This window comes from Leptinotarsa decemlineata, unplaced genomic scaffold (assembly GCF_025532065.1).
Source record: "Leptinotarsa decemlineata unplaced genomic scaffold, Ldec_3_MD MMD2_tig00001019_RagTag_RagTag, whole genome shotgun sequence".
NCBI lineage: Eukaryota > Metazoa > Arthropoda > Insecta > Coleoptera > Chrysomelidae > Leptinotarsa > Leptinotarsa decemlineata.
The window spans coordinates 8084096-8112078 of NW_027412557.1; the positions used below are offsets into that span (position 1 = coordinate 8084096).

General features: G+C 33.8%; 2 protein-coding genes across 3 annotated transcripts; one reads left to right on the plus strand and one right to left on the minus strand.

The window, feature by feature from the left end:
- Pmp70 (ATP binding cassette subfamily D member Pmp70) lies at positions 1-27946 on the minus strand. The gene is made up of 3 exons (XM_023155905.2): positions 27456-27946; positions 27120-27359; positions 1-3355 (listed from the first exon to the last, which is right to left on the minus strand). The coding sequence occupies exons 1-3, from the start codon at positions 27572-27574 to the stop codon at positions 1741-1743; spliced, it is 1974 nt and encodes a 657-aa protein (XP_023011673.1). The 5' UTR covers positions 27575-27946; the 3' UTR covers positions 1-1740.
- LOC111503382 (uncharacterized) lies at positions 24358-25875 on the plus strand. Of its 2 annotated transcripts, none has more exons than XR_012465469.1 (2): positions 24358-24719; positions 25683-25875. XR_012465469.1 is itself a non-coding variant. In XM_023157677.2 (2 exons), the coding sequence occupies exons 1-2, from the start codon at positions 25154-25156 to the stop codon at positions 25799-25801; spliced, it is 567 nt and encodes a 188-aa protein (XP_023013445.2). In that variant the 5' UTR covers positions 24358-25153; the 3' UTR covers positions 25802-25875. The 2 variants fall into 2 exon arrangements, 1 of the variants encoding a protein (XP_023013445.2); XM_023157677.2 differs by having other exon boundaries at positions 24358-25601.
- Positions 27947-27983: the final 37 nt, after the last annotated feature.

Sequence of the window (27983 nt, forward strand, 5' to 3'; positions counted from 1 at the left end):
GACAATGGAAACGTTTATTAGAATCACACAATTACATGTTAAATTATGAAAAAATGGGTTTTACCATACAGAAAAATATGGAAACGATTCTGGGATGAAATTGTATTTGTTAGTTGGGACATTTATTTGAAATGAGATATTTGCATACTGTTTTCACATAGACTCAGAATGAAATGTATGCTCACATGCCAAAGTACATCTGATAAAACTTCCATCATGTAATCAAGTATGTCAATTATTACATAATAATCAAACAAAGTGATTATTGGAAGAAGAGATAACAATACAGATACCACTTTGTAATTGGTATGTTAAAATTTCTAACAAATACTAAAAAACTATACATGCAATAAAAGAAAGATATCACATCTAGAAACAACATTTTAATATCAAAGCTCACAAATTCTTTTACTTATTACCTAAAGATCAATAATCGAGACATTAAATTTAGTGTTTTTACTGAAATGTGATGTGAAAGTAATACTATCAAAATAAATTGGTCAACCTCATGAATGTACATAGGTAGTTACAAAAACAATCTAAGACTGTACATTAAAAAATTTTCAAAGCTTAATATTGTAAAACTGATAACACTTTTTGGGCTACTTTCCACGTCTACAATAAAATTATTTTCATATGTTATTATCATTACAGATCTACAAAATACCAATATAATGGAAAGAGGTATATTTTTAGGAGAGATTTGTTTCTGGGAAAAGGGTTTGGCTATGCATGATAGACACATCTTTGTAAACAGTTTATTTTGAAATGAATAACCCTTTGCCTTGTTTTGGAAGTTTCCCTCGTTTTTTGTATTAAGATGGAGAAATAGAAAGCCAACATTTTCTTTCTCAAAAACCAATATAATGTTTTGCTCCTGAACAGAATTAAGAGTTCAATAATTTCGGATATTTTGTTTTGACACTTCAAAAGTTAAGTACTTAGAATAGAAGATATTCAAGTTGGTTAAACATTGAAAAGTGGAACATCAAAAATACCTCCAACTGCTGCTACCACAGAAAAGTAGATTGGATTATGGTTGACTCATACACATAATACTTTAACTTTGTTACTTTTAGTTTGAGAAAGTTTTCACAATGTAAATCAATGGAAGCCTTCATTCACTGTACTTTTACTTAAGAGTGTGTAAAAGATAAAGTAAAAGTTTGGTGTACGAATCAGCCATAATTTGAAATTAAAATATCCTTCAAAGGTCAATAAAACTTTAAATATCTCAAAAGGATTGATATTCATATTTAAAACATCCAATTATTTGATTCTAATAATTGTTAGAACCTAGATCGGTAATTTCAGGATTTGGTATGAATATTATAAAGCTATAAAAAATTAGATGTCATAACGAATGAAGACTTAAATCAAAACCCTTTTTGATGAAACAAAATATAATTTATATTGGCAAGAACAAGATATTTTGAAACATCAACACTGTTCAATTCAATTTTTAGAGGTAAGTTTCGCAATACAGAGCTGCTAAAGGAAGACTGTCACCAGTTCAATTGAATTATGAGGGTACCCTGCACCTTTTTCTAATGAAAATATCTTAAAGATATAAAATTCGAAGTAACATTTCGAAATTCACCATAATACAATTTCTGGAAAATTTTGTATAAAAATATATCTTTAAAAGGAACATAACAAAACCCTATGAACAGTTTTGAAGAGACCTCATTTTACTCGTACACCCTTTTTTAAATAACAATTACAATCACTAAATCCCAATCAAGAACCAAATTGTTCATCACAATTTTCAATTGGTTTGAAGGAATACCCTCCCCTCCCATCTAAATGTAAAACATATTCATGATGCTGCCATAAAGATTTCCTATGTGACACAGTCAACAATGTTATTCCTACATCTCTGCAATACTTGTACATACTACCTTCAACATCAACCGAAACGGCACTTGTGCATTCATCCAAGATTGCAAATTGAGGTTGATGATAGAATAACCTAGCCATAGCTATCCTTTGCTTTTCCCCACCACTTAGGACATCTAACCAGTCTGCCACCGCATCTAGACCTCCCTCTCTTTCGAGAATATATCCCAACTGTACCCGTCGCAAATATTCCTCCAACTTGTCATCAGTAGTCCCTCTACGTGCTGCTTCACTGCCAGAATGAGGGTAGGTAAGCTGATCTCGCAAACACCCTAGCGTCATATAAGGCCGTTGAGGAATGTAGAAGAGCTTACCACGCGGTGGTTTTGTGAGCTCACCTCCAAATAAGGGCCACAATTCCCCCAAGATTCTAAATAAGGAAGACTTGCCTGCTCCATTAGGGCCACACACTAGTACATTCATTCCCGAATTTATCTCAAGAGTTATTTCTGGAATGAGAACGTCTCCGTTAGGCGTAACAAGAGGTACTCTATCAAACTTGATTATATTGTTTCGGAAAATCAATTTTCCACCATTAGGTTTTAAATCCTCTGCACCAGCGACCATGGTTCGCTGGTACTTACCATCATTCAACTCGGCAAGTACTGTGCGCAGTTGAGTTACCCTTGACGTGAAACCTGCAAGTCTTGTGAGATCTCTTCCTGCTAATACCAAACGTCCAATAGCCTCAGCTAGCTTGACTAACATTCTACCGTATGTGTAATATACACGTGATCGTTCGTTTGTTTTAAAAGTCGTAAACTCATGACCTTTAGTCAAAAAGGGTAGCGAGACTGCCCAGAAACCTATAACCCCAGCAAAATACTTTGCAACAATATTATCTACTACACCCATAATCACTTTAAACCTTAGGAACTTCCTGAGATGGTTCAAAAGCTTATTATAGCTAGCCATAAGAGTAGCTTTCTCCCTTAAATTTCCGTTATAGAATGCAATTTCCTCTGAGTGAGTTATGAGTCTAGAATTAACGTGTCTGAACTCCCCTTCCAGTTTTTGTTCGCTTGCAGTAAGTCTAGCTGTTGGCTTACGAAGATTTGTTAACAGAAGTCCAGAAAAAAATAAATATCCTAACATCAATCCAGGAGTTCCGCCTCCCATAGTAGTAGATAACTTATAGACGTAGATACTTATATCTAATAAAGGTTTAGCAGTGTTACAATACAAATCTGTAATGCCTTCACAAAATTTATCTATATCAGTTGTAAGTAGTTGATCAGCATTTGATATCCTATTGTCGAGATTGGTTATCCTGTAATAGGTATAGTTTTTGAGATATTCCTCGTAAAGTCTGCGAGTCATGTTGGTCCTTAGTTGAATTTTCAAAGCTCCTATAGAGTATTTGAGAACATTGTTCACTACCGACACTATAGGTATCGCCAAGAAGTAGGTCATGAGGCGTTTTCTGAACAGATCCTTATCCATAGAAATGATGGCACTGCAAAACAAGAATGACAAATTTAAAAGAAAAACATCTATAATTATAAAAGTGTTGCCCTTATTGAACAATTGAAATAATTGTAACATACTTTAATTTTGGTTCTCAAGATATATGGTGATAACCTAAGCAACATGCTCAGTAACATTGTGATAATAAATGGTGTTTTTTATAGAGGTATAGAACTTTAAGTTGGCATTACTTTTCAAGATGGCGACCGATTTAACAGCTGTCAAGTGATTTATTCTTAGTTTGGTTTGGCAATTCATCATGAATAGACTCACGCCTGAACAACGCTTGCAAATAGTGCAATTTTATTTCGAAAATAATGGTTCTGTGCGGAAAACGTATCGCGCACTACGTCCATTTTATCGTCGACAAAATCGGATCTTGGTTTGCGTGCTTACAAAATCCAACTCGTGCAAGAATTGAAGCCAAACGAAGGCGTAGATTCGTCGAATGGGCCCAAAACGAGATTACCGTTGTTCCCAATTTTCATAAGCAAATTTTGTTTAGCGATGAAGCGCACTTCTGGTTGAATGGCTACGTCAACAAACAAAACTGTCGCATTTGGAGTAAAGGTAATCCTCAACTGTATGTCAAAACACCGTAACATCCACAAAAACTGACTGGTGCGCTTTATGGGCTGGTGGAATCATTGGTCCGTACTTTTTCAAAAACGATGGTGGCCAGAACGTTACAGTCAATGGTGATCGGTATAGAGCCATGATTACTAACTTTTTCATTCCTGAATTGAATAACCATGATGTCCAGGAGATGTGGTTTCAACAAGACGGTGCAACATGCCACACAGCTCGTGCCACAATAGATTTATTGAAAGACACGTTTGGTGACCGCCTAATTTCACGTTTTGGACCTGTGAATTGGCCTCCAAGATCTTGTGATTTAACATCGCTAGACTACTTTCTGTGGGGCTATGTAAAGTCATTGGTCTATGCGGATAAGCCACAAACGCTTGACCATTTGGAAGACAACATTCGCTGTGTTATTGCCGATATACGGCCACAAATGTTGGAAAAAGTCATCGAAAATTGGACGTCCAGATTGGACTACATCCGCGCCAGCCGTGACGGTCATATGCCAGAAATCATATTTAAAATGTAATGCCACAAGATTATCTTTCGGATAAATAAAATTCATGTCAATCGAATAATCCATCGTTGTTTTATTGCAACTTAAAGTTCTATACCTCTATAAAAAACACGCTTTATTAAAGATTCATCAGATTTCGTAGGCTAGTTATTCAGAAAACTCATATTCACACTGAATCACCCCAAAAATATACTATTATTTTTTCTCCATACTTTCTAATATTAGGAAAATGTTAGTAGAGATCAGTTATTTCAATTGAATATCAATAGCTAATAAATTCAATTCAAGTTTTCAGAAGTACTCACATGGATGAAAAATGAAACTTTCTATGATTTTTCCACACTTTCATTTGTAACTAATGTTGTTTCTGCAGTTTCATCCTATATGGACATTTTTAAACAATTATAACGAACATTTTAGTAATTTGTATATTACATAGAAAATTTCATTTCTCATTTTTCATGATGATCTTCTACCACATAACAACGTATACATCCATCATGGATGTTTGAATGAATGGATGTTTCATTATATCCCAAGTAACAGAAGATTAGCTCTTAGAGTTGAATCTAACCAAAAATCATATTTCACAATATAAAAAATGAATATTTTTCAATAGAAATTAAAAGATTCCAAGCCAAGTTACATCACACTTGGCTTGGAATCTTTTAATTTTTAATTTTCATTTCTTGTTTAATAGTTCAATTTTTAATTGGGCCGTCTTTAACCTATTGGAGGCCCTGGGCATAATAGCATAATGGGGCCTCAATGACTTTGACAGAACACTATTTTGTTAGAATAGACAAAGAAATTAGATAAACAAGGTTGAATATTTATTTTTATTAACAATTACATGAAACGAAGAGATAAATGTAATGTAGTCCACAAAAATAATTTAGCGGTGTGAAAAAATTACTATAACCAATATTTAATTAAATTTTATTTATAAAACAAATACAATTAAGTAAGAATTAAATATTGTTGCATTAGAGATTGTACTAAAGATAAAAACATATTCATATATTTAATTGTATTTTGTAACAGTGAATAAGAAAAATCGCGGTCGGTAACAGGAGTCCCCAGTGGACCGGTCGGGTCCCCATTTTGTTCCAGGTAGTGTGGTTGTAGTGGAGAGTTTGGTTTCAATTTTCTATGTAATTTCTCAATTAAATTAATTGGTTAATTCAAACTTGGAGCTTCATACTTCGCTTCGTTCGCTCAATTTAAATGGAGCGAGTCACACTGATGAGTGCACTACTGATTTTTTTTTAAAATGTGTATGTGCTTAGTATAACATTATATATTCAAATTTATCTAAGCATGCTAAAGTTGGAAAGCCTAATTTTTGGGCGAGAGTAGAATAGCTTTGCGCATGTAAAAGCTAGTAAGTTGGTATTGTAGTCAGTAATTTATGTTCGATTTCTTCGAATTATATAAGTTTTTTGGTGATGAATATTGATTATCGTTTAGTGATCTGACAGGAACTAGGGATTTTGTATTTGATCTGAGGGGGCTCCTATCGATCGCGGGGCCCTGTGCATTTGCCCAAAGTGCCCATTGGGAAAGAGGGGTCTGTTCAAATCAACTTATATCATATTAGACAATGGAAGTCCGAACTAATGAAATGCACAAAAAAAATTGATTCAAATAAATACCAAGACCATTCCAAAGTATTATAAGAATGAGAAAAATTAGCCATGATTGAAAAAATAATACATGGAAAATAAACTTGTGCACCAATCTTTTGAAAATAAATTTAGGGAGTCCTTTGCTGAACTATGTAATTTCATAAACTACACCTTACGATTCGAAGATCAAATCGTAAGGTGTAGTTTATGAAATTACTACGGATCTTCCGATAACGGCCGAATCAATTAGAGAAGTAAACTATGTAGAATTGCTGACTTTTCTATGCAATTGTGAGACATTAACGTATACTATTTGTAGATCATTAACGTATACCTCAAATGAACATTATTTGAAATCTTTGACACCTGTATTTGTTAGTGACATTTCTTAAAATGATATACCTGCTTTAAATAAATTGATAGAATAAAATTGATAAGAAGACAAAAATATCTTCAAGAACTTCAAGATAGTCTAGGAACAAAATTTAAAAAGTAATAATTCGCAGAACTGATCAATTCAGTTAACGAAAGCAAATTGAGTTTAACACTGAAAAAATTGCTTTAATTGATGACGAAAACTCAAAATGCTCCTTTCCAGCTTCTGTATCCTATGGAAATTGCGGAATCTTCACAACTCAATTCAACATCTGAATGGGAAAACTTTCTTATTAGTCAGTGGGCTATGCTTGAAGACTGGCAGTAAACAAATCTAAAGAAATGAAATTTAAACGTTCAAGCCAGTCTCGAATATACCACGAAGGGCCTTGGATTATATTCGACAGGCATCAGTGCAGGAATCTTCACAGAAAATTTCCTGCATATGCAATTGGCAATACAACTGAAAGAGTCGACCTTCAATTTTGGAACGGGCACACTTGCATACCGGTTTCGGGCTCATTAGCCACTCATCAGTGCAAGATAGTGGCCATCATCGACCTAAAGTCAATGATATTCCATAATTGAAAATCGGAATTCTTTCAGAGTATTTCATTCTTCTTCCTAAGTTGGAGCGAACAACAAAATGTCACTCCATCTAGTGGACGAGGCACTAAACAACTGCATATCCGTAATTTGCCCGATTCCTCTGAATAAAGAAGAAACACTTTCTTATTAGTCAGTGGGCTATGCTTGAAGAATGGCAGTAAACAAATCTAAAGAAATGAACTTTAAACGTTCAAGCCGGTCTCGAATATACCTACACAGTAGGTTGAATGGACTGACGCCTATCAGCATTTCTTTAGATGTGTTCACTGCCAGTCTTCAAGCATAGCCCACTGACTAATAAGAAAGTTTTTGTTCCTTATTCAGAGGAATCGGGCAAATTACGGATATGCAGTTGTTCGCTCCAACTTAGGAAGAGGAATGAAATACTCTGAAAGAATTCCGATTTTCAATTATGGAATATCATTGACTTTAGGTCGATGATGGCCACTATCTTGCACTGATGAGTGGCCAATGAGCCCGAAACCGGTCTGCAAGTGTGCCCGTTCCAAAATTGAAGGTCGACTCTTTCAGTTGTATTGTCAATTGCATATGCAGGAAATTTTCTGTGAAGATTCCTACACTGATGCCAGTCGGATATAATCCAACGCCCTTCGTGGTATTAGCCAGGGGAGTGGTTGTTTTCTGATAGGCGTCAGTCCATTCAACCTACTGTGTAGGTATATTAGAGACTGGCTTGAACTTATAAAGTTCATTTCTTTAGATTTGAATGGGAAAAAGTGTTTTTGTATAATTCAACATTCATACAAAATTAGTTGTTTTGAAAGAATGTTTTCTTTCGTGTAATTCTATGTTTAAATAAAATTAGTTGTTTCGAGAGGGTTTTTTCTTTGCCTCAACAGAATATTGGTCAAATATTGGATTTTCTTCATCACCAGTTTAGATACTGTACTGAAGAAATAAGAAAAGGACTGCAATCTGAAGTCATCTCCAATGTAAGTTGTGTATCATTCATGCAGTAAATAGTAAGCATTTCTAAAGAAAGATCTGCAGTAAAAATGCTGCCGCCATAAATGGTGCTGCGCGTATTGAAGTTGGCTATTCACAGATGATAGTTTCTGACTATTATCACGAGTCGGCTTGTGAAGTGAAGAGAGCGAAGAAAAAAAAACTGAAAATAGAGATATTAATCACGGTGAAAATTCCTTAATTACAGTAGTGTCCAATGGGTCGTGGTCTAAAAGGTCCCAAGAAACAAATTAGGTACAATGCCAATTCAGTAGGTGAAGCCACAGATATTGTTCAATCTGCAATCTTCATGGATTATGTTTGTTGCAAAAATTGGAGTGGTTTGTCAACTAAAATGGAAACTAGAATAATACTTTATGGATTCATGTTCAGCATTGATATACATGGACTAAAATATAAATATCAGATTTGGTATGGAGACAGAAGTGTTTACTAAAAGATATAAGTGTAAAAACCATTCATGGATGCATTATTGCAAAATACTTTGTGACTTATTAGCGTAAAATTCAGCTCAATAGGCAAATCGTTTCCAATATATTTCCGCACTTGGGCTAGGTACAATTTTTTTACTGTAAAGACACTTAATCATTTATAAACAGACAGTTTATAAATTTTTTGTATATAATTGTCTAGTATCGATTGATTTAATGTAATTATTCTATATTCGTCCAACAAATAAAGTATAACCCAAACAAAGATAAATGTGTGATCAAAGCATGATCACCACGCACATTTTCTTTTATTGGGTAAAATAAAACAAGCCTTCTTACGCTGGCCAATCATATTAAATGCAATCGGCTGGCGGAATTCACTGTGTTGGAGTGGTCAGTTACGTTCTAACGCCTGTGGACGATATTTTAAAGTTCAAAATTTTAAAAATGTCAAGTAACTGATACGACTGAAAAAACTACTAATTTGTGTGCCTATACCCAACCGCATACTATTAAAAAAACAGTCGTTCGTTAGTGTGTCTCTGTACAAACAGCCTTGTCTGGGAGACAACGGGCACTATGATATGATAATGTTTTGGAATACTCCGGTTCTTAGATGGACAGAGTATAGTAATGAAATTATTTTTTCTTTAAAAATCATAACTGACATTTCTCATCAGGATAACAAAAACATCATTTTTAGTAATTATTTTGATTTTTTATTGACTTGAAAAATTTGTTAAAATATTCTGACTACTATCATTTCATTTTTCATCCCGAATATAATTAAAGTTACAGAAACAGTCAACGAAAAGTAGCGCCCTCTTGATTGAAAAATTAAGATTCAACAAGACATTAAATTGAAGTTCAAAAATAAAGTCAGCAATGAACTTCTAACGTCTTAGATGTGTGAAAGTTCCTATTATCCCACAGTGGGATAATCGCCTGCGAGTATCAAACGTGGTATCACAAAACTCCTCTTTCTGGGAAAGAAAGTTTTTGGCTTTCTACTACTCCATCTTGATACAAAAAAAGGATGAGGGAATCTTCCGAAGAAAGGAAGGAAGTAATCAATTTGAAAATAAGTAACTCTATACATGGATGTGTAGATCATGCAAAGAAGTAACTTTCAGACACAAACTGAAAGAAAGTCCTCTTGAAACAGCTACTTTCATATAAACATTGAATTATACGAAAAAAAAAAATCTTTCGAAACAAATACTTCTATATGAACACTGAATTATACAGAAGACACTTTTCTCTACTCAGTTTGTATTTCAAACATTCGCTGTGTAATAAAAATCAGATATCATTCACATGAGTTCTACTTTTGATGAATGGTAACAAATTGCACTTACATAGAACACTGTCATCCTCACTGGTATACACCGATGTTTCGCCGTAAGACACTTGCCCTAAGGCTCTTCAGTACCAAATTGGATAACATTATAGAAAATACACACATTTCATTCATGAATTACTCCTCTTTCCATTTGAAAAAAGTTGTAGCTTCCTCTTGGCGACATGTGTTGCCACTATTGTCTTTCTTAGCAAGAAGTACTAAAAACGATACATTTCAACGCATTTTTTGTCCTGTTCAAAAGTAATGAGGGGGGACTATTCACGTCCTCACTGTATATCTGATAATCATATATGCAAAATAAAAACCATATGAACTTCCTGTTGTCACTGGAATCATTAAGCAAATTTTGTATACACAAAATTTCCGCCCGTATTTATATACGAGTAATGATTAAGTGTTTCCGAGCGTTATGTAGCAGAAATATTTTCACTTTTACTGGTTACAAAAATGTTGACTTGCTTCAAATCCACTTTTCAAAAAGATCGGAGCTATCAACATAAAATGAGTCATTCATCACCATTTAAAAATTGTTTGTGTTATTCATTTCAAGTTGGTGAAAGTTTGTATGGTGTTTAAAAAGTATTTAACGTGCGATAACATTTGGAAAGTCCGCATTATAGGGAAATGAAAATAATAATCGACAAAGACTATTATTATCAAAATCTATTCATTGAAACTTTCCAAAGGAAGTAGGCGAAGTAGATCTTAGAAATTCAACAAAAAACGTAATAACATTGCAAAATCCGAAAGTGAGAATTTAGTGCCTACTATTTTGGAATTATAGTATATTAATTTCATTCTAGCCGCTTTTTTTGGTATAGCTAGTTCTGCTTATTGTGCCGATTCCAGTTGGAGATCAAAAAACACCACTAATCTTACATTACTATACAAAATTCAAATATTATCAATTTCATAACGAAGATTTAGAAAAGGAAACGAATTTCAAATTTTACAATTTTCAAAGTGCTTAAATCTGGTTGAATTTTATAGGATCAGCCTATTCACAATCGTCTCCGGGGTGTGCCTTTTGATTATTATATTTTTAATTTATTTCTCATTTCGAACTCTAGATGAATTCCTTTTTTTTTGAATTATATAACTCACGTCAGAAAAATTGACCATTAAAACATTTAATTTATTGTTGGACTACGTAATCACGATGATTAAAATAATGATGAAATTTAAAAAAACCTTCGGTCACTGAATCAACCACAAGACTCTGCGCATGATACTTGGTATTTTGAGCTTTCTTTTATTGCGTGCTGTTGCACAGGTGCCTGACGGTTTTACTTCAACTTTCTGCGCGGCATTAGCTGGGTTAGCTGTTGTTTTTCCGTCGGGTATCTGCTATACGTATCCACAAAACCGTAGGTGTCACATGAAAGGCAAGGGTTTGCACGTGACGCAGTGGTAGATCCTACTGCACAGATCTTGTAACTAGTTGGAATTGGTTCTGTTTGTTTGGGATATTCAGACGTTTCATTCCGTCTAAAATGATCCATCTGGCACTGACGAGGAGCTAGTACTCCGAAACCGGTCTATCCGTGGTTATCGCGACCAAATATGTTTGCCTTTCATATATAGGAAATTACTTGCGACGAATCTTCAAAATCGAAGACGTTGCACAGGTGCCTGATGGTTTTACTTCAGCTTTCTACGCAGCTGGGTTAGTTGTTGTTTTTCCGTCCGTCGGGTATCTGCCACGCGTACCTACAAAGACGTAGGTTCACATGAGAGGCAAGGGTGAGGTGTTTTCATCTGAACTTGAGCATGTCATATGCACCTTTCCGAAATATGCTATAATATGCTGACTCCCATTCGGACTATGTGTTTGCTTGCTGCAGGTGGCGTAATGGTACATCCTACTGAATCAACTGCAGATATAGTTTATGATTAGCTTGAATTACTTTTGTTTGGTCAGGATACTCAGACGGATCACTCCGTCTGAAGTAACCTGCCCGGTACTCATGAAGGAGCAAGTACTCCGAAACCGGTCTATCGGTTGGTCGTACCGACCAAGTGAAATCAATTTCTGCTTTTCATATGCAGGAAGTAACTTGCGACGAATCTTCTAAATAGACGATGTTGCACAGGTGCCTGATGGTTTTACTCCAGCATTCTGCGCATCTTCAGCTGGGTTAGCTGTAGGTTATATCGTATGCACCACTCCGCAATAAATTTATTCATTCTGACTCCCACCCCGGGAGTATGTGTTTGTGGAGTTGCTTCCGGGCTTTGTCTGCAGACATCTGAAATGTCCCATCCGGCACTGATAATGAGCTAGTATACCTTCGGACGTTACTTGCGACAATATCTTCCAAACGGAAGACGTTGCACAGGTGGTTTTACTTCAACGTTATGTGCGACATTAGCTGGGTAAGCTGTTGTTTTTCCGTCGGTCTGTCACACGTCTACAAAACTATGAAATCGTAGGTCTCATATGAGAGGCAAGAATTTGGTATTTTTACCAGAAACTGGGCATATACATATATTCCGCACTGTGGCATTCAGGTAGTAACCGAGCCTAGACGTTCAATTCCATCCATTTTTCAAATACCTTACAAATAAAAATACTTGAGGCGGTCTTAACGGAATTAGAAAAAGTTTTCTGCCGTACTTGATACTTTTGCTGCGATGTACAATAACTATAGAAATCAATTGGTTAGCTGCAAAAAAAATGTCATTGTTTGAACTTTATGTTCGTTTATATAAAAAGGTATCATTATAGAGATAAAATTCTTCCACCTCATGTGAATTTGTTGTTCAAATAGTGCATAAAAGTGAAGTTTCAAGGTTCTACATCAATATACTCGTATACATAAGAATTACTGATTTCAAAATGAAAATATCAATCCAACATTATTAAATATTACTTTGAATTGTGAATATTTCATATTAAACTGAACTTGTGAAAATATTATCGGTTAGGCTAAGGTAAAAAATGAGTGACATTAAATTAAGAGAATATTCTAAAAATGATTGATTGATTTCTGAAGATAAATTATTATGAGAAATCAATCTGTACTTGAAAATAGTAAGGAATTATCTCACTCAATCCAAACTCAAGTAAAAAACCACCAGAATAGTTTTACTTTTGTTTTATAACTTTTTTGTTCTTTATTTTTTTTACCCTTTGATATATTCATTTATTTTCCTTCAGACTCTTATCTTGTCAACCTAAGTTTATTTTTGGTATTTTAAAGTAATGCGCCCGGACCATTTTGCTTGATTTAGTCACTTTTAACTCCTAAAAATATAACCCTTTCAATTTACTTTTTATGTTTTCCAAAAGTGGGCATATTTAGTTTCACAAAAAAGTACATTTATTAATCAATTTTTCGTACAACATTCTACACATCGACGCCATCAGATGTCATTTAAAAAATATAGATAGTTTACATAAATATGGCCAACACTTTTTAGCCAGTCTGTAACATATCCTTACTAAGAGACGATATTAAATTGTAAAATTTTTATCTCAGAAATATCCAATAATGACAGTTAATTTCTCAATATCTCATTATTTCTTTGTCCTGAATCTTCGTCTAATACTACCTATATATCTTATACTAGATTCAGGTAGGTTAGGTCCAAAGTGAGTGGGTCTATTTGACCCTCCACCGCAACCCGCAAGGGTTTATTGTGGCTCATACCTATTCACACTCGAACAAATAAATCCAGCTGCTTAACGATTCCGATTAGTTTATATGGTGAGTGGTCTTTCAGGTTAGATGGTAAGAGTACGGCTCTGCCGAACTTTAAACACCTAATTCGGTCCCCAGCGGGACAGGCACAAAGTATGTGCTCTGCTGTTTCATCATTTTCCAAACAGAGGCGACACACACTGTCTTCCGACAGTCCGAGTCCTTAATTAATTCCATGGAATTTCTAGTCCTCATTCAATTCAAATATGAAAAATTGACCTTCATGGTGACTTGAATTAATGTATGTGTAAGGAATAAACTCCACATCGATATATTTCGAAGAAATAAATAAGTAGGTATTGTTATATCATTTGAGAAATTGTGAGGTTGTCCAACGAGATAATACGAAAATCACTAAAAAAAAGCATCTTCGAATAGCAACAATTCTTGTTTCTATTCCAGATACACAATATAGAAGAGAATATTATTGAAGTTTTATACCAACACCAAACCGTTATTTTTAATAACTCGACACGTATTTCGATCATCAAGTGATCATCTTCCAGAGGAAGATTAAACAGTTTAATCTCCCTCTTGAAGATGATCACTTTTTCAAAAGGAAGATTGAACAGTTTAATCCCCCTGTTGAAGATGGTCAGTTGGTGATCGAAACGCGTGTCGAATTGTTAAAAATAATGGTTTGGTGTTGAGATAAAATTCCGGTAATATTCATTACTACACCAAAGTTTACAAACAGTACATCACGAATATGGAAGAGAGTAAAGGATATATAAAATTAGTTGTTCAGTTGGCGATTAGTTCAAGGATATGAATTCATTGAATTATTCGATGAAATTTTATATTTATGAATATATTTGTACGGCAAATGTTTAGTGATCCTAATATAAGTACTATACTAGCTTCTGAAAATTGTTCACTTTCGAAAATAGCTCTATTAGTCGCATCAAGGAATGCGTAACACAAGCAATTTCCATTTTGATGATTTTTTTCTATTTTTCTATTTCTCCATCATCAAACAAAAAATATGGAAAACTTCCAAGGAAAGGAAGAAAGAAAGAAAATAAACACAATAAAAACTTTTCATAAAGATATATAGAACATACACAGAAATTTCTTTCAGATACAAACTGGAATAGATAACTTTTTCGAATAACTACTTTCATATGCACATTGAATTACATGAAAATAACTTCTTTAAAATCAGTTTGTAATACAACCATTCGTTATGAAATTGAAACACATTATTCATAGGAATGGTATAGTTGAAGTAACCGGTATTTTGAATACTTAAAGTGTCAGCGCTCTCAAAAGCAAAAAAAAACAATACAGAGAAATAAAGCCGCTGCCAATTAGCCCACGTGGACTTAAGAATTGGCGGTTCGTATTGGATGATTTTTACTAACCGAGTTTAATAATTGGCTGAAGAGTCATAAAATTAAATTTGAAGTCATGTTACGGTGACGAAAAGAATGTGAGGATTGTTATCGCCGTCGTGTTGTCAATGTTCAGTTCAGGAACTGATCGCGATTTGAGTATAGAAATAATTCGATATTGGTGCAGTTATAATTACTTAAAATTTTTGTTATCTGTTTAAAATGTGGCGTCCTTGGACAAATACTAATAGTAATAACGTGTGTGATAACAGAGAGTATGTTTCAATGATAAGAATCTATATCTCAAGTTTGGGAGGGAAACAAACTATTACAAACAACATCAGATTTGACCGAAATTCCATTATTTTACTGTACGTAAAATAGTAAAAAACAAACGTTATGAACGCAAGACGCGATGTGATACGGGATTACCAAAACAATTAGATATTCATCTAATAAAATCATTGACAAAGACAATATACGACTGTTACAAGAGCAATGAGATTCCCACAAATGAAATCATAAGGAAGAAATTGAATACTTCCGGCCATAACGTGAGCTGCTGTGATAAAACTATTCAGAATTGGTTAAAGAAATTAGGACTTAGATCTCAAATAATAAACAAACGTCAAACAGTTATGGAAAGCAGAAGAATAGTGGAATTGCGTAACAAATACTTAGAACAAATAACTAAATATAGACAAGAACAACAGAAAATTTTCTATTTGGACGAAACTTGGTATGACACTCACGACATAGTTACGAAAGGGTGGACTGATGGTTCGAGAATGTGCACGCCTAACATGCCTGCAAACAAAGGATCGCGACTAATCATTGTGCATTGCGGAGGAAGTAAAGGATGGGTTCTAAATTCTTTGAAAAAATGTGGAAAAAAAATTTGAGGACTGCAATGTTGACTATCATAAGAACATGGAAGCTAATAAATTTTCGAGGAATGGTTTTAAAACACATTGATCCCAAATTTGGATGCGAATAGTGTAATAGTTCTTGACAACGCTTCCAATCATTCGCGACAGCTCAACAAAGTACCGAATAAAGATTCCAGGAAAGATGAAATACGAAGTTTTTTAATGGATATCAATTTGTATTTTGAAAATTACTATACCAAAAACCAACTACATGAAGTTTTACAGACAAAAACAATTGAAAAAGTGAAGTGAAACTGTTTTTTTACCACTTTTATTTGTAACTACCGTTACTGCAGTTTTGTCCTATATAGGACATTTTCAAGCTTATACATTAAACTAGTTTAAAGGGGAGCTGTTGGAAGGTAGGTTGTACTATATCGTTTACTTGAACTATACATAATGTATATATGAAAGAGTATTGATATGAAATGTCACTTACGTGGACACTATCGTCCTCAATTATATACTTATTTTTCGTATTCTTTTCAGCATACTCTTTAATTTTATACCGATATCATATGGTACATAAAAAACAAATCTACCTAATGCCCACCTAATGCATGTAGAACGGCCAATCATGCGTTGTCATCCAAACAAAACATGTATCATGTATGATATGCAAAATGTCAGCTCAATCGGTTAAGTGTTTCAAAATTCAATTTGCAAGTTGCAGTTGAATAATAGTATATTAGTCAACGAGCGAGAAATGTGATCATTTCTCGTGAGAATGGAGTTTGTTAACGCGAGCCGAAGGCGTGCAAAGTAAACCATTTGAGCGAGTAATGACAATTTCTTGCGAATAGAATATTATATTTTTTCTATGACTTACATCTAAGATTTATTTTTGACAAATATCCCGAATGAAAGTAATATCATTAAATTCCTTAATAAGAAGCAACCTAAAAAAATCATTCAAATATTTTTTTTTCACTGTATTTTAAAACACAGCCGTCCGTCAGCGGGATGCAAATCTAGAACCCTGCTTTATAGTAGATGAGACCGTGGGAGATCGACCTTCACCCATCAGATAACTTGATGAGACATAATTTTTATCAAATATAATTTACCAACAAACATGCCTATGATAACTTGCCTATCGGCAAGTTCACATAGCTATTTTCAATTGAACTGATTTTAATCAATTTTCATAACCGAATTAATATCATCTCAACTGATGAATAAATATCACTGGAGTTTTTTCGCAACACCAAACCGTTACTTTAAAACCTCGACACGTGTTTCGATCACCAAGTGATCATCTTCAAGAGAAAGATCTTCCTCTTGAAGCTTTAGCAAAGTTCGTATATATAATGTCTACTTGAGCACGACTATCTAAGTTTTCAGCTATAAATTGGGTTAGATTGTTAAGATTACTAACTGTGGATCTTTTTTTTGTGAAGCCATGTAGGAACTGTCTCGAAAAGTTTGGCTGGTGCTGATAACACTACCACCGGCCTGTAATTGGATAACCTATACTTCTTTCCAGATTTCAGGAAATGTTTTGCTTATCAAGGATAGGTTAAAGATAGTTTTCAATGGATAAAAAAAAGTCAAGATATTTGAATATAAATGGTGGTATATTAAAAGGCCCAATCAACTTTTTATCTTTGAAACTCCTAGCTGCATCAATGATGTGATCATGATTTATAAAGTGCTTAGATATTATTGCCAAGCCACAGTATACTATATACAGTAATCCCACTTCGGGTGATTTTTGGTTTGATTTTTCTACACGCAGACCCAGGAGTTGCAGTCTCAGGTCTGTGCAAACGACGAGTTCAAGACAGGCACGCAACCCTTCCATTGTTGTCGAATTTCATGGGTTTCACCCAACCTACTGTGAAATGAAAATATATTTTGTCACATCTGAATATGAACATCTGCCGATCCCATGAATTTTTAAAATCTACTTAAAACATAGTTCATCATTGTCCAAATGATCTGGGTTACTTGAATATTACACAAATGCAAAATTATCATTTGTACAATTTTCTCAGGTGCCCAACATGGTTTTCATCGACTGTGTTTTTTTGAGCCGTTTATATGAATAGTTGTTATGTTGAGCAGTGTTTAGACGCGTTGGTTGAGATTGTAGTAGGGAGAAATGTCATTAGTGTTAAATACGTCAGCATTGTAAAAACTGAAACTCCTGGACACCAACATCAAAGGGACCGACGCTAAGTGGGACTACTGTATATAAGTATACTGTGGCCAAGCTATGAAGTTTTAGAATAGGAGCTATTTGATAGGTGCGAGAGAGAAAGTAGAGCACCCGATGTCCGTGTCATAGAACAGAACACAACATTACAGCTGCACGCTACCGTTGAAAGCGAGCGCGCATCCTCGTGTACAGTCGAAAATCATTAGTGACAACACGCACTAAATAATATTATTTGGGATGTCAAAAATGAGTAAAAAGTGTTTTTTTTTTGTAATAAAAAAATATTGACTTTGATGAGAATTTATTTAACACATGCTCTTGAAAATTGGCTTTCCGTAAAAAAACAAAATTTCAAGTATGGACATATTCAATTAGGCAAAGAATCGTTGGATTTTGTTGGTTATCACTCCACGTGTTACAACAAAGTTACAGTTTTAAAAAAGAAGTAAAAGAAGAATTTGAAAATTTCGTTAAGAATTACGAATTAAGTAAAAAATTTTGTTTATACTTATTGAAAATTTATAATTGACTATTTTTTTATATCAGTTTTTGCTTTAAAACAAAGCCGTACTTTCAATTTCAAATGTGTCACCCTTTTAAATGTAGGTAAACTTTTTTCATTAAAATTTTGCTATTTTAAAATTTAAAGAATTTGTTCGTCTTCTGTAAAAGTTATGTCAACAGCTCCTGAAGATGACGAAAATAATACAGAAAATCTTGCAATTTCTGATGATTTCAACGAAGTAATGATTTTTTATTTGCTACTGAATCATTTGAATATTTTTGAAGAACAGTACTAGACCCCTTATAATAGAATTTACTTCATCAATGACATATATTTTACTTTTGCTGCATTAATTATTTTTATCAATTGATTAAAATTTTTGTTATTCTTCAACATCTTATAATCGTAAACTGGAAACTTAAAAGTTTTCTATTCATTTCAGATGCCGTCAACTTCAACATAATCTTTGGAGTATCAGCCTTGGCTGATACTCCGCCTATTCACCATATACTGGAAGTTTTTTTTCTTTGTTTTTGTTATTGTTCCTGTATTCTGTTTTATTTTATTTTTGTCTATTCCATTTGTATTTTTATGGTGAATAAAGACGTATTATTATTATTATAATCTGCATCTGCTGGCCAAGTTGTCTGTATACTTTGCAAGCAGAAACTTAAAAAATCAGGAAAGCGAGGCCTCAATCTAATCATTTCCTCGAGTAATGAGCTGTATGAAAAAATAAAAAATTGTAGCAGGAAGCTGATCGTGAGTTTCTTTCACAGCTGAAAAATCAACCGATTGCTTACCATAAACCCTTGAAAATTGATGAAACCGTATAAATCATGGACAATGGACATGAAAAAGATATATTAGAATCTGAAGATCATTATTTAGCTTTCGATGATTCCGATGGTGAATAATGAAAATTATAATATTTTTTTATGTATTTTATATGCTTTGCAATGAACGCTTTTAATAACAAATGTATTGAATTTCATTTTTCTATATTGAAGAATTTTTTTATTCATTATACTAAAATTTTATAAGTAACACTTGTTCTTTTCCGCTTTACGGCATTATTTGATTTTGAATAATAAATATATTATTCTTTATTTAATTTCAAATGAAGAATATAGATTTTGTATATAATTTTAAAATTCTAAAATTCAGCTTTAAAAAAAATGAATTAATTCCCAGTAGATCAGCCGGCGGAGTGAGGCCAGAACTCATTAACATCGAGGAACTCGTGTAGTGAATATAATAATAATAATAATAAAGTCTTTATTATTTCCTCTTTTGATACATTTGAATAAAAATAATCCTTCAAAATATAATTGAGAAAATAAAGGGCGAAGTTCAACTCGGCAGCGGAGAGTGCTACTCTGTTGTTCTTCTACTTAACCCTGAAAAATACCTATGCGTACCTTTTGAATGATACAAAAGAACAATGTATAAAACAATATTAAAAAATGTCTATACAGTTTTTGATGAAAGCGACAGTTTTTGATGAAAGCGGCAGTTTTCAACCTTGTTATGTGAAAATAATGAATAAAAACCTACTGATAAGTCCTGAACAAAAGATTTTTAAGTTGGGTTTTGAAAATTTGGATACTTTCTGTTTTGAAATTTGGTGGAATGAGATTATATATCTTGCAAATCTGGTAACTAAACGATCTCCTGAAGAGTTCAGTTCTGAATGGGGGTGGGGACAATATTCATCGATGTCTAATATTGATATTATGAACATCAGTGCGGAATGTTATTTTCTGATGAAGATAGGAAGGTCTTCCGGTAAGGATGATTTTATGAAAGAGATTTCTAGAATGTAGAAATCTTCTGTTTTCCATATTCAACCAACCCGTTTCACATATCTTGTTGGAAATTCTTCCTCGCTTCCTTATTCCATATATTAACCGAAGGCAAGAATTTTGTACCTTCTGAATTTTTTGTTTATATTGGTTGGTTATATTTGGTCCATAAACGGAGTTCGCATAATTGAAATTAGATAAAACCAAGGTCTCGCAGAGTAAGGATTTCAACCTAATAGGAAGACAATGACTTACACCATATATAACTCGTAAGGATGAGTATAGTGTTAGTATGAGAAAGAAATTATTCGGTGTGGTGAACTGAGAGTTATTTGGTGTGTTTGAACATTCATTCAATCAGTAAACCTAAAAACAAGGTTCTTAGAGGACAGGGGGATGATTTGGCAATTTGGCAGATGCATTATTAATTTTCATTTCCAAAGAGAAACGAGTTCCTACGCTTGTGGAATATCAGGGTTGCAGGGAGTATTTGCGAAAAGAACTTCATAAACTTGGATTTCAATGGATTAAAGTAAAAAATAACAGGAAAATATTGATGGAATGCCAGCATATTCGACTACTTATTCGTCAACTTATGATATAATTCTTGAAGGAAATGCGGATCCATAAAGCAGAATGTCGACGTATTATTTATACGGATGGAACATACAGGGTGTCCCTGGACTTCCTCTTTTCCTCTCGGAAATGTATAGATGGGGTCAAAATATTACCAGTACTTCATATAACTTTTTTTCCTAAAAGTCTTCGTAACCAAGTTACGGGCCCTCGAAGTTACAAAATGAAAAATGTTTTTCTTTGATAACTTTTCAAGTGAATATTCAAAATCATCCAAATTTTGGTAATTGACTAAACAAATGAATTCCGTCGATGAGCTTTCATGCAGGAGTCAGTTATTTTGCTACAAAGTCAGGAACGGACTACCCCCGATGGTCCACACCCCAAAACTTTGAAATGACAGATATTTTTCAATATTTTTCAACAAAATAAGGTTACTTGGACAATTTTATGAATAAAAGTACTCGTGTGGAAAGTCGATCGGAGCAACGAGTCTTGATAAAAATGTAGTTCTACTCGACGACATTAAACCCGCTCGTCCACCATTATTTGAAATGAATAATTATCAAAGCAGAAATAATAATGATAACGTTAATTCAACAACATTTATAACAGGAATAATACAAAGTATGCTAAAATGAAGTCGTAAACAAAAAGTACAGTACCTATATGGAAGTTTAAGTCACAATTGTGATAGCAGATATTTTTTCAAAAGAAATATCAAGTTCTGTAGATTCGTGGTGTTTTTAAACTAACAAGCTACTCTACTATGAAATATCGAATTCATTCCATATTTTGTATGTACATAATACGTGTGGAATAATCACGTTTCGTGTTGATCAGTTATCTGAATCTCATGAAACTCAACATTCGAATGTTTCAAATTCTTCTTCACAGCTAAACTGTTGAGGAGTTTCACTGATAATTATAATTTTATGGAAGAAATTCTTTAACACGAATCTAAATTTAGCTGATAAAACGCACATCGGAAAAAATATTTACTATACTAATAAAAAGTAAACGAATGAACTACAAAAACGGCTGCACATGATCAGGTGAAAAATATCCAGGGAATAATTATGTTCCATTTCTTTCACAGATGTTGACAAAAAAACCTTTTAGAAAGTTTTGATAAAAAATGAGAAACTGGAATGCGATTTTGTTTTGTTGAGTGGTGCATTGTCATATGACTATCATTGTATTGTCAATATTCTATAGGATATTTTGAATTTTTTTGATATGGCCGAACAGTTTACATTCAATGAATATGCAGATATGCATGTATTTTATGGACGAGCATTTTGTAATGCTGCAGAAGCTCGTCGTCTGTATTCCGAGCATTTTCCCAATCGAACGGTACCGTCAAGAGAAACATTCGAGCGTGTCGATCGCAGCTTGAGGGAGACAGGTATGTAATAATTGATAATTAATTTGAGCACGTTGTTTTATTTCGATATTATTGTAGGTACAGTTTTGCCAAAACGAGGTGGTGAGGGCGCTCCTAGGACTGTACGTACCGTTGTATTGGAGGAAAATATTTTGGAAGCCGTTCAATGAGCATCAGAAATCTATCAGAACAGTTCCATACATCCAAGTCCACTATTCATAGAATAATTAGGGAACAACTGCTCCACTGGAATATGCCAATTGGTTCATGGATAGGCAAAGAGAGGATATGACTTTTATTAATCGAGTTTTATTCACTGATGAAGCAGGTTTCAGTAGAGATGGAGTTATCAACTCTCATAATCTCCATATATGGGCCGAAGAAAATCCCCATGGGATATTGCAAACCAAACACCAACGGAAATTCAACGTGAATGTTTGGGCTGATATCATAGGAAACCATCTTATAGGACCATTCGTTCTACAGGACCGATTGAATGGAGAACGTTATTTGGAGTTCATTCAGAACGATTTGAATGGACTTTTGGAACATGTTCCATTGCAAACCCGAAGAGATATGTGTTTTATGCATGATGGGGCTCCTCCTCATTTTAGTTTGATTGTGCGTGACCATCTGAACCATATTTTCCACAATAGATGGATTGGTAGAGGTGGGCCATATTCATGGCCATCGCGGTCTCCGGATTTAAATCCATTGGATTTCTTTCTGTGGGGGCATCTAAAAAGCCTTGTTTACGCTACACCTATTCACACAAGAGATGCATTGTTGAATAGAATAACATTACATTGTGAAGCCATACGAAACGACCCTGGAATGCTATTTCAAGTACAGAGAGGGTGTCTTCGCAGACTAAGAAAATGTATAGAGAGAGAAGGTGGTCATATCGAGCAGTTTCTGTAGCGGATTTTTCATTTCTGTTTGCTCTTGAGGCTCTTGAGTTTCGTTAGTTAAACGTGTTTGCATTATAAAAATTCGTTATGAACATTTTACCTATCATTTCCATTTTCCTTAAAAACTAATATTTTCGAGTAATGGTAGACATCTCAGGATAAATGTTGTTGAATTAACGTTATCATTATTATTTCTGCTTTGATAATTATTCATTTCAAATAATGGTGGACGAGCGGGTTTGATGTCGTCGAGTGAAACTACATTTTTATCAAAACTCGTTGCTCCGATCGACTTTCCACACGAGTACTTTTATTCATAAAATTGTCCAAGTAACCTTAATTTGTTGAAAAATATTGAAAAATATCTGTCATTTCAAAGTTTTGGGGTGTGGACCATCGGGGGTAGTCCGTTCCTGACTTTGTAGCAAAACAACTGACTCCTGCATGAAAGCTCATCGAAGGAATTCATTTGTTTAGTCAATTACCAAAATTTGGATGATTTTGAATATTCACTTGAAAAGTTATCAAAGAAAAACATTTTTCATTTTGTAACTTCGAGGGCCCGTAACTTGGTTACGAAGACTTTTAGGAAAAAAAGTTATATGAAGTACTGGTGATATTTTGACCCCATCTATACATTCCCGAGAGGAAAAGAGGAAGTCCAGGGACACCCTGTATATCCTAATGGAAGTCTCTGGAAGCCGATAGGAATCTTCTCGAGGCGACGTGATACCTAGAACGATCAAGAAACGCAAGTAGAGTTGAGCGCGACCTTAGCCAAGTCACAGTTGATTTACAAGACCAGCGGCGGCCGGCGTTTTTTTTTTTCAGAGGATAATTTAAAACATCACATTGTGTTAGGAGGCAACAGGGTGATTAAAAATAATATGAATTCCGTTTCTCAAACTTTTTAGAACTACATTTAAGTAAAATAAAATTTCTAAAAACTTTGTAGTTACACCCTAGTAAATAACCTGAATAACTATAACTATTTATTGCAGAAGGGTTTCCATTACTTGGGGCAGGATTACACCCCATCATACCCATGGATATTAATATGAAATGTTCATAAGATGTCTCTCAACACACCCTGGATTACACTCCCTTATCCCCTTTGCAAATGGATACAACTGTTAGGAAATGTTCATAACATATGTTTCAACATATGCTGTGAATTTCAAGCTGGTATTATTTTTGTGACGGGGCTTACCGACACCACTGGTAATTTGGTGATTCCTCTTTATTTTTATAGATTAACATTTTACTCATTGTTCAACCTATTTACTAATTCGTTTCCATTTTGAGTGACAATATTTATTTATTTCAAATTATCATTCTTATATAATTACATATCATATTTGTTCTAATTTTTTTGTATTCGTTTCAACTGTCTCATCTAAATAGAGTAAGATCCCAGAGCGATCAGACATAACTCATTTTCACACAGATGAAACCTTAGAGTCTCAGTAGCGTCTCGTGTGTTTTGAATACCTGCGTGTTTATGAAACTTGCTGAGTGACACCTGGGCAGGTACCAGGTGAGAAAGGTAACTAAAAATAAGAGCTACTCAACTTAAATTTGTATAACTGATTTTTATACATATTTTGTAGAATATTATTTTGAAATACTGTAATAAGTGTCAGACACTTGTCATGGACCAGAACTTTTGTCAGACGCTTTAAAGCTCCACTAAAATTAAATGAACTTTACTTACTTTTACATGCCTGATTTTTGAATATGTTATTAATGTGACTATAATAAAGTTATAATTAATCAGTCAGACAAATTAGAATGACCAAACATCCCTCAAACACAAAAATTAGTTAACCAGGAGTATGAGCGCGAGAGTGCTGTGCGCATGAGCCTCAGTACTTGGGACTATCTTTATGTAGAAGTTTGCCAGGGTTTCACGCTCTAACTGGATGTGACTTTAATCCCGCCTTTTTTAAAAAAGGTGAACAAAGACCATTCAATATATTAATGAAGAAACATGAATATCGGCGAGCTTTCATGCAGTTTGGAGAATCAGAGTTGTTTACCGATGAGCGCATCCAAAAAGATATTTTCAAAATAATCCAAAAATTTATCTGCGAAATTTATAGTGTTCCTGATACGTGCAACATTGATGCTGCCCGGCTTCAGTTATTTTTGAATAATTACAGCGTATCTAGTATTAACGAAGAATTTGATCGCAAAAATTTAAAAAAATTTGATGCTAGCAGTTTACCACCATGCCAAAGTGAGTTATTCGAACAATTCCGCCGTGCTAATTACATTTCTTGCATATGGAATAATGCAAATGCAAAACAAACAACTATCTTTACTCCTGATCACAATGGGTGGAGATTAGAAGAAAACCAATATCACTTTCATTGGTTTCATAGTGACCAATTACCAGCAAACGTTAGTGAATTCCTTCAAATTTCAGGTATTATACTTTGATTTCAGGTTTAGAATTTATTATGTTTGTGATTTTATGTTTTTTAATTCTTTGAACTATTTTTTGCAGAAGAACCAGCCAGCAACAACATAACTGAGAATGACGAAGATGATGACTCGGATGAGCAGCGTCATGATTGGTTGAACGATGAAAATTCTAATAATTGCGACAATGAATATGATGATTAAAAGATGAAAAATATTTGTTTCAATTAATCCTAGTTGAACATTTTTTTACAAAAATTATTTTTTTTTAATTATTGTAACTGGTATCTTTTTGACAATAAAGTAAATACAATTTCTTATGAAACCAAATTGCTCCGAATTAATTAATTATCCCAAATATATTCAATACATTATTTTACTTTAATATTTATTTTAATGCTTATATTTATATTAAAACAGAGATGCAAAAATATCTAATCGCATCGAAAACAGTAAGTATACTTAATGTATTTGAATTTTTCACTCTGAGGCTCATGCGCACAGCACTATCGCGCTCATACTTCTGGTTAATTAATTTTTGTGTTTGAGGGATATTTGGTCATTCTAATTTGTCTGACTGATTAATTATAACTTTATTATAGTCACATTAATAACATATTTAAAAATCAGACATGTAAAAGTAAGTAAAGTTCATTTAATTTTAGCGGAGCTTTAAAGCGTCTGACAAAAGTTCTGGTCCATAACAAGTGTCTGACACTTATTACAGTATTTCGAAATAATATTCTACAAAATATGTATAAAAATCAGTTATACAAATTTAAGTTAGGTAGCTCTTATTTTTAGTTACCTTTCTCACCTGGTACCTGCCCAGGTGTCACTCAGCAAGTTTCATAAACACGCAGGTATTCAAAACACACGAGACGCTACTGAGACTCTAAGGTTTCATCTGTGTGAAAATAAGTTATGTCTGATCGCTCTGGGATCTTGGACTAAAATATTTCTCTTGAATTTTAAATCTGTTAACACTTTTTTAGACAATTGAAGTCTGTACCCCTAACATTCACATTATTATGTCTACAAGAAACAATTATAATATACTGTGGCCTACAGCGATGAATTAAATGAGAATGTTGTGTGTTGAAAATGGAAAATCTTTCCATGGATCTCATCTGGAGTTGTCCAATAGGAATTATAGGAAGGTGTGTTGATGTGCTTACGGGATAGGTCAGAGAAATTCAAATCTTAATGAGCTATGACATTGAAAAGCTGACATGAATTGTTGACTATTGATTTTTTAAACTTATTTTTAATTATCATCAGAATCAATGAAGTGATTCATTTTCATTCAGGATAGTGTTTCTCATATTTTATCAAATATCAGCTAAGCTTCAGTTAGAAGACAGGCAATCTAATAAAGTAACAAGTTCAATAAATAGAAACCAATTATTCATGAAGGGCGTGTGACTTACTTTTCTAATGATCTTTTTCATCAGAAGTGAATGAGTATCATAAACTGAAACTTTACACCCTATCATCATATCCATATTGATAAATAACTTACTTTTCAATTCTGGTGCCATTATCTATGAGCCACAAATCACACATTGATCTCGATATCAAACTAGCTGCAATCAACAGAAATAGTCCACATTCCCCACTGGTCCATCCCGGAACAGCAATTTTGAATAACTGTCCTAATTCGACCAGAAACTTTCTATCCAAATGGGCTTTTGTTTGTGTCGTTCCTTTTTCAGAAATCAAATATTTCACTTCCTCTTCCAAATTTTTTTTAGTTTTCTTTCTAAATAACAATATGAAAAAAAATTATAATCTTCAGTTTACTGTCAGGAAGAGAAAGTTTGTGATTGCTCATTCCACTTAGGAGATAATTACTGACCTCTCTAACTTCGAATTTTTCTGGTATTTTCTTGAAATGATGAACCAAAGAACAGTTAATGCCCCTGCTCCAGCAAGGGCATTATTCTTGTTAAAAACTTTACTGTAGTTTGGAGCCATTACTTTGGCATCTTTTCCCAAATAGAAATTATTTAAAAGGCAGTTACACCGTGACGAGGCAAGTACGAGCACTACATGTATGAAAGTACCAATACATGTATATTATCACATTATAGCGTGTAGACTAAACTGACATGACCATGACAAGCTAGGTTTGCTTCACGATTTCTTGAGACTTTGCCCCTACTACTTCGCAATTCGCTCATTTTGTTTCACGTGATCGTATTTCTCAAATGTGCGTAAACTATAAATTAGATATTATTATATCACAATTCGCCTTTGACACATCCTGTCTGAGATATCTATCTGACGTCTCATTATTTTAGTCACAGATTAAAAATTTAATCTGTGCTTTAGTTTGGAGTCCAACATGTCAAGTGAATTTGCTTTGCAATTCAACCAACGTTAT